This window comes from Oratosquilla oratoria, chromosome 21 (genome assembly GCF_046742065.1).
Source record: "Oratosquilla oratoria isolate Oo_2021 chromosome 21, ASM4674206v1, whole genome shotgun sequence".
Classification (NCBI taxonomy): Eukaryota; Metazoa; Arthropoda; class Malacostraca; order Stomatopoda; family Squillidae; genus Oratosquilla; species Oratosquilla oratoria.
Window position 1 is genome coordinate 14,006,966 of NC_134797.1, and position 10,000 is coordinate 14,016,965.

The window sequence follows — 10,000 nt, forward strand, 5'->3', positions numbered from 1 at the left end:
TCTTTGCTTGGTTTTTCATAAATGGAGATATGTGATTATTTGTCTGTTTATTCATCAATTTATTTGTCTTTATCTTGCAAAAACTGCGTTCGATTCGACAGATTACATTGTCAGCTGTTGTTTTCGTTGCTGGCATCCGTTTGTTTAATTCATTTCACACACACACACACACACACACACACACACACACACACACACACACACACACACACACACACACACACACACACACACCTCTCATGGCGCTGTGGTTAGAGCTCTGGCCTGCCACTACGGTGGTCCGGGTTCGATCCTCGCCCGGGGCTGAAATAATATCAGTATCGCAGCGCTGAGGGGTGTTACTCCAACTCTCGTGGGCGGGGAGTTGGGTGTGTGTGTGTGTGTGTGCAAGGTCATAGCATTACCCATAGATCGGACCTACGAGCTCTGAGCTCTCTTCCAGGAGGGAAATAGCTGTCGATCACGAGTCCAACACGTGATCCAAAGACCAAGTGAATACACACATACACACATACACACACACACATATATATGTATATATATATATATATACATATATATATATACATATATAATATATATATATATATATATATATATGAACATTTTTAGAAACTCTGGCAAGGGATTCGAACCCTGACCACCCGGCAGAGCTTCTAAAAATGTTCAATCTGTCTTTAACATACACAACGTGTATATATATATAAATATATATATATATAAGTACGTATATATATATATATATGTATATATATATATATATATATATATATATATATATATATATATATAAGTACGTATATATATATATATATGTATATATATGTATATATATATATATATATATATATATATATGCAAAATAACCACAAGAGGAAGGAAACTTGAGTAAAGGCAGCAATGACTGCAACAGCTCTGTAGGGAAGAGGCCAAACGCAGAGTATGGGAGTCCAATATATTTTACGTTTCGCCCAGCAGAGAGAAGCGTCCGGTGTGATTCAGTAGTCCGATCCTGGTATGGCTTGGTTCTCCTGTCTCGTTTCCTCTTTTGACTCATGTTTTCCAGCTAGCGATTCCTCTTTTCCGCGCGTCTACTGGACCCCCACCCCCACCCCACCCCTGTGCATCGTGTCTCAAGCGGCCGTGGTCAGCTATCAATTTTTTGAGTCAACTTTTTTTTCAGTTTCATGACCCTTTTGCAAACTTCCTTGAAGCGTAATACTGATCGGGGTGATCCTGTAGCTCGCCGTACAGGAAGTTCCTGGCGGTGCGTCCGTCGTGGTGCACGTGCCCAGTCATCGCAAGTGACGTTTTGGACATCGAGTGATCCCGTTTTCTCTAGCACTACCGCGTTGGTGACCTTGGCCTGCTACGCACTGCGTAAGACACGTTGAAGGCGTACGTGTCTATGACTTATCACTGTTCCGAACGTTGTTGCCCCAGACTCTTCTGCTCAACTTGCCTTGACGGCGGCGGCTTTGGCGATGCGATTGGAGATTTTGGCATCGAGCGACAGTACTCGAATGTCTAATAAAAGTATTGGCTTACAACATTTCAGACTTCTCTAAAAAATATCATAAAACCACAAGAAAGGAGGAGACTACACGAGACCACAAGACCTACAACTTGGTAGTTCCAGGTCCTTACCACCTGTCATTCTTATCTATAAAGTTATCTAATCTCTTAAAACAACCAATTTTTCAGGACTCACTACATGGTTACCAAGTCTATTCCATTCGTTGACCACTCAATTGGTAAACTAGTTCTTGCCTATTTTCTTCTTAAATCTAAATTCGTCTAATTTAAATCCATTACTGCGAGTTCTGTCCTGCTGTCTTAATATGATGACCTTGACTGCATCACCTTCGTTAATCTCGTGTCCAGTTTTAAAATCATATTAACTCTAGTTCATCTATCATTCAGTTTTTCAGTACTTAGTGATAAAGTTTTAGCACAGAATAATATCTATACCACATTATTCTAGTCGAGATCACTTGTAGTCAAACGAATCCATAAAAGTTGATGATAATTTGCCCAGTATGACGCTGGTGCGAGTTGTTTGGTCTGACTCGAAACTAATCTACAAAAGTTGGCGATAATTTGCCCAGTGTGACGCTGGTGCGAGTTGTTTGGTCTGACTCAAACAAATCTACAAAAGTTGGCGATAATTTGCCCAGTGTGACGCTGGTGCGAGTTGTTTGGTATGACTATCAATGAAACTTGAACGATATTTCGTTCCCGTTCCAGTGGTCTTCCAAGCGGGTCCTGTGGTTGTGGGTTCGACGTTCCAGGATGCTCCTATGGCGTTCCGATGTGCTGATGGCATTTCTTACGACGGTGCCGAAGGAGAAAGGTAAGTGACATCCCGTATCTTGTCCAAATTAAGCCAAGGGAAGATTTTCTTCCCAAGTGTTAAAGGATAAATGACCTGTTATATTTGTATTTCTCAAATATATTTTCCTTTCCTTTGATATGTTTCTACTTCCCTAATCACCCATTTCTTATTATTCCTCACTGCCACCCCCACAACTGTCCATTCACCCCTTCCCCCCCACAATAAAATATAAAAAAGAAATCAATCAAAAACGAAAATAAAATGAATACTCCATCTTGGGCCAGCCTTGCGTACGCGACACCCCACAACGAAACGAACTTCGACAACAATTGCTTTGCGAACTCCTTGCCAATCTTTATCGAGGTCAACGACACCCTGCACGTGGTTTCTAACGATCATGGGAATGAAGGCTCCAACTTCCTCCCTCCGTTGAAAGTCTTTGAGGAAAAACAGGATTCTGAGATTATGGAGGATATCCTGTGCAAGTCTTTCGAGTACGACACTTCCCTCTTCCAGTCGACCTTTATGTCCGAGGTGAGTTCGAGGATTTACTTCTGATAAGTAAGATGATATAACGGCAGAATGATAAGCAGAGACATATGAGGTCGTATATGCACAAATAACCACGCACACGCATATGCACACACACACACACAATCTCTCTCTCTCTCTCAATCTCTTTCTCTCATTTTTTCTCTCTCTCATTCTCTCTCTCTCTCTCTCTCTCTTCTATATATATATATATATATATAATATATATATGTATATATTTATATATTTATATATATATATATATATATATATATATATATATATCTATATATGTATATATGTATATATATATATATATATCTATATATATATAATATAATTGTTGCCTCTAATTTCACTGTAAACAGACCGATTGTGGTTGGCGACTATCCTCTGATCTTCACACAGATCTGTGAAGTTATAGTTCGGGACTGTTTCTGTATAACTGGGTTATAGTAGAAGGAGAAGGGGATAAATCACCGGCTGTTTGCTCTCCTTATGTGAAAAAGTGACATGGAAATAATTTCAGGGGATATATCTTGAGCCCGTTCTGAAGAACGAGTGCCATCCCCTCGGAGCTGCTTTTCTGGGTGGAGATGAGGATGTTGTGTGCGTGTGCTTGTGCGTGTGCGTTTAGTATTTATTGTTTAGTGTTGAATCGTGGCGTTCCATTCTTCTGATACTCTCCCCCACAGTACAACCTCGTCTGCGACAAGGCCCACCTGAAGCCGCTTTTCCAAATGCTCACGACGGTCGGCTACGCGTTAGGAAACATCGTAGGCGGCGTTCTGGGAGACAGGTAACCATTTCCTACAGAAGGAGACACGGCCGTGTCACGGTCTCGTGTATGACCCCTACAGATGGTGCTCAGGGTCGAGGACAAGCCCCGGACTTGGGAAGATGAGCCTGGCACCGGCACCAACAGACACTAACAGATGCCACGGTCTTGTGTTTGAATGAAGTGACATGCGGTGGTTTGGGCTTTTATCAGACATAGATCCTTCTACAATTGAGTCAATCCATATAATCAAAGACGGGAAAGTTTCATTGAAATCTAACACCTTGTTACAAAGGTTAGATTAAGAAACATTTTAACTATTTTTGCAAGCTAGTGGCAATGTCTTCCTCCCCACACCCTATGTTAGGTCATAAAATCACAATAAAGGCGTACTGCATGATAAAACCTAACCAAGGGAAGCCATGGCTAACACTGCTTTTGACTTGATATTGTATTCTGTCACTAACAACCAGTGCTTCTATCCTACGGGGCAATTACCACCAAAGACGTGGAGTCATAATGGTCTAGATATGGACCAAAAGGTCTCCTGTCGGCATGCTCCGCCTTTGTAATAATGATAGTAAAGGAGAGGTTTAGGCTGGGTAGCACGAAGGAGTGATAGTAGAAGTTACAAAATAGGACCTAAGGGTACTCTGAAATCTTGATCATAGTTTCTTTATCATAGTCCTTTTTCAGAGTTATTTCAAACACGTATGAATCCAGCAATATTATCCCAGATTATTCTTCGTAATTAGTGACTTAAATGCACACATAAGACGAAAATTTTATTTATGTTTTTTTATAAACCATCTCTTTTGGTCTGCATATATGTACAAGTCCTCGTCCATTGCGCGATATGAGTAAGCCATGTTGTTATCATCCGTACCAATTTTATTCAAACAGTCCTTGTAGTTTATTCGTTAGTTACTTGAACAGTGGGAAGGTATACATTGCTTTCGATTAAACAGTATGTAGGCCTACTCGTACAGTGTTCTACACCTTCGCATCATGAATACTCCACATTTTGTTAAGATAGCGTTTGTAAACGTAAAACTAGAATCAGAATGGTTAGAAGGGTTTAGAAAGATCAGAAAAAGTTAATAATGAGAAAGCATTATAAGGTATGAATTGGACCCATTTTCTCACCTTTCTCCTTTGTAAAGTGATAACAACGACGTCTTTGAAAGGATACTCATAGAGGACGAACGTTAAACCAAGTTTCAGGATCGTTATGTTCTTCCCAACTGAAGCAAAAAAGTTTCATTTGAAGATCTAGATGCTAAATCTGGTGAGTTTGATCTGTTAGAAGAATAGTATTTGGTGCCAGCTGAACCTGAGAACAATAGATTATATCAAATTTTCCTAGTTTTGCTAGGTATGTAGGATAGGATCGATGATCATAAAACTCTGCTGGGTTATGGAATAGTAAACGCTCTCACTACTTTGTTTGTTTTTCTATTTTTCTATCTTTTTGTTTATTTATTTATTATTATTATTAGCAGAAGGGTCCAAAGTTAGAGAGCCGTTCAGGTTAACAAACCCAAGCATTCTTAAAAATTCAAGTTATGTAGGAAGAAAAGAAAGGAGAGAAACAAAAAGAGAGTGTAGAGAGCATTTTCCTCGCCTCTCATAATTCACATTAGTACCCTTTTGGAAGGTTTATCGTTCATAAAAACATCTATTACAGCATTTTGCGAAACATTTTGTAACAAATATGAAGTTTTCAGATACTTGTGTGTGATTCTTAACATCTCAAAGGTACACTAAAAAATCACTGTTGATTGGATTAAGAAAAGAAAGGAAATAACGATTTCCGTATATTTCGATCACTGGCTGTGATCCTATTCCGCTGAAGAGGATCACAGTAAGTGATCGAAATATACGGAAATCGTTATTTCCTTTCTTTTCTTAATCCAATCAAACAGTGGGTTTTTAGTGTATTTACTAATGTGTTACGACATTACTTGGCAGAGATCTCAAAGGTATTTAAAGGTTTTTAAAGATAACTGCATGTACTTCTAGACTTCTAAGTGCCCCCATCCCACCTTGAAACTAACAGGCCTTTCAAAGATCAACAGCTCACCACATCACCATACTTGTTTAGCTAGGCAGAAGGAGCATAAAATTGTCTATCAGTGAATCACACATTGCCATAAATTAAACAATCACCTATGTGGCAATATGGGGTCTAATGGGTATTCAAAGTCAGAACTCGTCCTCCCTCTGCCAGCTAGCCTAACAAGAAGGAGAATTAAATGAAGTGGTGAAAAGGTTTCCTAGACAGCATCACCAAGAATCCAAGGGCGCTGTTATGATGTCATCCAGGTGTGCAGGGTTCCAAGTGTTTATAGGTAAGCGCTCATTTTGATTTTCTTTGTTTAACTAAGGTTTGTTTACTGTGTTTTGTTGACCTATTTTTTGGATTATAATGGTGTATATCTATATGGATAATAATATCTGAATGGTGCATATGCTAACATGTTTCGTATTCCGATGTGCAATATTGGGATATCAATACTTTCAATTCTAGATTGTCAAGAAGCATATATCAAATCAAAGAAAGATTGTTCCGAAGAATTTCTGTTTTGTGCAAGAGTATCAGGAGGGATTTACTGTGCTTAGCGGGTGGCAGCTCAAACCTTAGATTAACTTACCACTAGGATTGTATTACGAATGGTGCCTTTCTAGAGTCGGAATTTACACCCAAGGATTAATTAGATTTGCTGATAGAAAAGGATGTAAATCTTAATCAAGGTTCTCTTTATATCCAATCCTTTCGCAACTGGTGGCGTAATAAGAGGCGTGCTAGTCTCGCATCCGCTTAGTTGTAGGTTCGAATCCCGCGCTTCTCTTCAATTCCCAGCAGTGATTGTTACCTGCCCAAACAGTCCGAGCGCATAACGCAAAGGTGACTTCTTTGGCCGAGGCTTTGCGCTTCCTGGCGTAGGTTCCCCACATTCTTCTTTCACTGAGTAAGGGGGTCCCCCGACACGGCAGACTATCCTTATGTACAAGTTGCCGTTATCAGTGGTAGGACTTGAGATAAACTTAATCATTTTGAAGTCCAGGGGAGGCAGAGGGGGGGGGGAGGGGGGGGAGTAGGTGATGAGGGGAGGGAGTAGGTGATGGGGAGCGGGGGGGGGGCCTCGGCTGAATGGGACCTGGTTATAATCAGAACAAAGCTTCGAGTTGTGAATATTATTGAGAGGGTCAGATAGCAGAAGCTCATGGGAATAGGCACAACCATAACAAAGATTTACTTTAACCCCATTCAACACTGCATAGGGGTTTCTTCAGGTTAATAAAATCCCCAGACGACAGGCAGGTGTGGTCCACAAGGCAGTACAAGAGTTAATTTCAGGACTTGATCGACCATCTTATGTTGTCACTAAAGATGAAGCCAGATTCGGCTCCACGCAGAAGAGCGGTTTTCTTCCATTACGTCCAGCATACAGTTTTTCTCTATCCAAAAAGAAAAAAAAAAAATCCTGGAAATTCTCAATATTCCAGGATTTTTTTCCATGTAATTTTTCGTTCTTTTCCGTATTTTCGAACTTGTCTGGACTAAATAATAAAGAACCATCTGCAACCATTTACATAGTCTCCGAGGACCACATCTTCAGGAAGTGCCCATCATCGTTATCAAATATGTCGTCCCCTCTTAAGCCAATGTTAACAATATAAACCCTATCGAGGAAGACCTGTCCAACTGATGGTTGTTCACTGACTTCTGCAGGATGGGAAGAAGGTTCACCTTCAGGTTTGGCTCGGTAATCTCCCTCGTCTCCACCTTCCTCATCGTCTTCATCCACCACCTGCCCACCACTCTCGCCCTCCGCTTCTTTGCCGGCCTCGCCTCTATGACCATGTTTAACTCCATCATGGCGGCCAGTAAGTTCTTCTACTATGTAGACAACCCTACTCCTATTTTTTTTTCTTATCCGTTTTCTGTTTTTACTGTCGTCGTTTTTTTTTTATTTTATCTAACGTCCTCCTTTTTCTTTACTTTATCTTCTCTCTATTTTTTTTTTTTTTTTTTTTTTTTTTTTTGCGGACGACTATTCTGTAGTACTCTTACACTTGTGCCAGACATCTTGATTACCTTAAACTTCCTGAGACAGACCTTTTCACCATCATCATCATCCTTCTCCAGTGGTCGAAAACTTGCCCACCCGATACCGGGCACCTGCTGCGGTGGTCTGCGCCGGATTTCCGTATTACGTGGCCATTCTGTCCTTGTCCGGAATTGCGTACTTCGTCCGGAATTGGAGATACTTGCAGTACGTGACATGCGCTCCGGCCTTCCTGTACATCCCATTGTTCTTGTAAGTATATTGTAAAACGGTTTGCTTTATGGGTATTTTTGTCCTCAAATCAGTTTTGTTCTTTATCTTCTTGTGTGTATTTCTATTACCCATGTAAACTATTACCAATGTAATCATGTATGAAGAAAATCAAATAAGATGGAATGAAATAGAATTAAATAGAATCTGGACCTGTGTATTGTCGTGCAATAAGGCGCAGATGGAGGAAATTTTGAAAAATGTATTTCAGTTTTTGTCTTTTTATTCTATCTTATTTTGGTATAATTTCTATTATTATTGTTTTATCTTGTTTAACTCCATCTTATTCTATCTTGTTTTATGTTATTTCTGTGCAGCTTACTCGACGAGTCCCCGCGCTGGTTGGCAATGCGCAACAGGCGAGAAGAAACCGCTGAGGTTCTGCGCAAGGCGGCACTGCGCAACAAGGGGAAGATGCCTTCGGAGGACGCCCTCTACAGGACGATCGACAACATGCAGGAGTCTCCCAAGAAGACCGACCCCGAACTGGCGGGAGAACCTGCCGAGATCGCCGGTTCCGCCTTCGGGTGTCTTCACCCCTTCGTCGGTACTTCGTGGATGAGGAAAATCACCTTCTTGCCCTCTATCGCTTTCTTCCTACAGTGCCTCGTCTACATCGGGGTTCCTCTGAACGTGCACAACTTCGACGGGTAGGTTCTCATCTTCTCCTTCGTTTTGTTCAATAAAAATCTACATACTATGTCACTGGAATGAGTACATATATTATGTGAACTTCTATCATCTCTAATACATGTAAAGATACCTTGACAAAAATACGGTATTGTAGGACCTAACTATATTTCAGTAGGCTTTTTTTCATAAAAGTATTTTCTTTAAAGTACTAACTTCGGTTCAGTTATCAACCTTTTTGGTGGGGGGGAAGAGGTTGCCAACAGTTGACAGAATTTTCATTATCTTTCTAGTTTTCAACATTTTTGTTATCTTCAATTCTCAGGTCTCCGTTCGTGTACGTAGCCATCACCGCTGTGGCCCAAATGGTCGCTGCCGTTGTGGCTCCCATCATGGCTGGACGATTCAGCAGAACAAAGCTTCTCGCTGCCCTGTCAGTTGCCATGGGAACCGCTAGCCTCGTCTCCCTTGCCATCCCCAAAGGTAATAAATAAATAGATGAATAAATAGATGAATAAATAAATGAATAAATAAATAAGTAAATAAATAAATAAATGAATAAATTAATAATAAATAAATGAATAAATGAATAGATGAATAAATGAATAAATGAATAAATGAATAAATGAATAAATGAATAAATGAATAAATGAATAAATGAATAAATGAATAAATGAATAAATGAATAAATGAATAAATGAATAAATAAATAGATAAATAAATGAATAAATAAGTAAATAAATTACAATTTATATATTTCTGTTTCTCACATACATGGATTTTGACTCCTATTTCCCGTTGTGCACTGGTTCGATATCTTATCTTTTGTGTTCTTTTTTTTCTTTTTCTCCTTAGACCAAGTCTGGGCTGCGTGGCTTATGATGTCGTTAAGCATGGCGCTCGTGGCATCAGCTTATATGGTAAGTTAAGAAAAAAATCCGTAATTTAAACAATGAATTGATGAACAATTTTCGCTAAGCTACTGCTTTCTGCAGCTGAAGGAGTCACGTTTGTCCTGCGCCAAATGAAATATGTACACATATTACAAAAGATTATAATTACAAAAGATTATAAAGGAAGGTTCATGCCGGCAGACCTTTTGGTTCATAACTAGGTCGGATGCGATAAAGAACAAAATAAAGTAAATACATAAAATATATGAATAGATAATGACTATTTATAAAAAAAAAATTACATCACATCTATACAGCATACACACGTAATTATACATACATACATACATATACATATATATATATATATATATGTATATATATATATAAATATGTATGTATATATATATGTATATATATACATATATATATATATATGTATATATGTATAATTACATATATATACTGTATATGTATATATACACATATA

At 39.2% G+C, this 10,000-nt stretch overlaps 1 protein-coding gene across 1 annotated transcript in view; it reads left to right on the forward strand.

Annotated features, from left to right (window-relative positions):
• LOC143036707 (organic cation transporter protein-like) overlaps positions 1-10,000 on the forward strand; it is a 15,023-nt gene that overhangs the window by 3,219 nt on the left and 1,804 nt on the right. The window contains exons 4-11 of the mRNA XM_076204338.1: positions 2,248-2,353; positions 2,620-2,869; positions 3,562-3,665; positions 7,381-7,535; positions 7,798-7,969; positions 8,305-8,637; positions 8,943-9,100; positions 9,473-9,537. Coding sequence (XP_076060453.1) covers positions 2,248-2,353; positions 2,620-2,869; positions 3,562-3,665; positions 7,381-7,535; positions 7,798-7,969; positions 8,305-8,637; positions 8,943-9,100; positions 9,473-9,537 — 1,343 coding nt within the window. The remainder of the gene's footprint in view (positions 1-2,247; positions 2,354-2,619; positions 2,870-3,561; positions 3,666-7,380; positions 7,536-7,797; positions 7,970-8,304; positions 8,638-8,942; positions 9,101-9,472; positions 9,538-10,000) is intronic.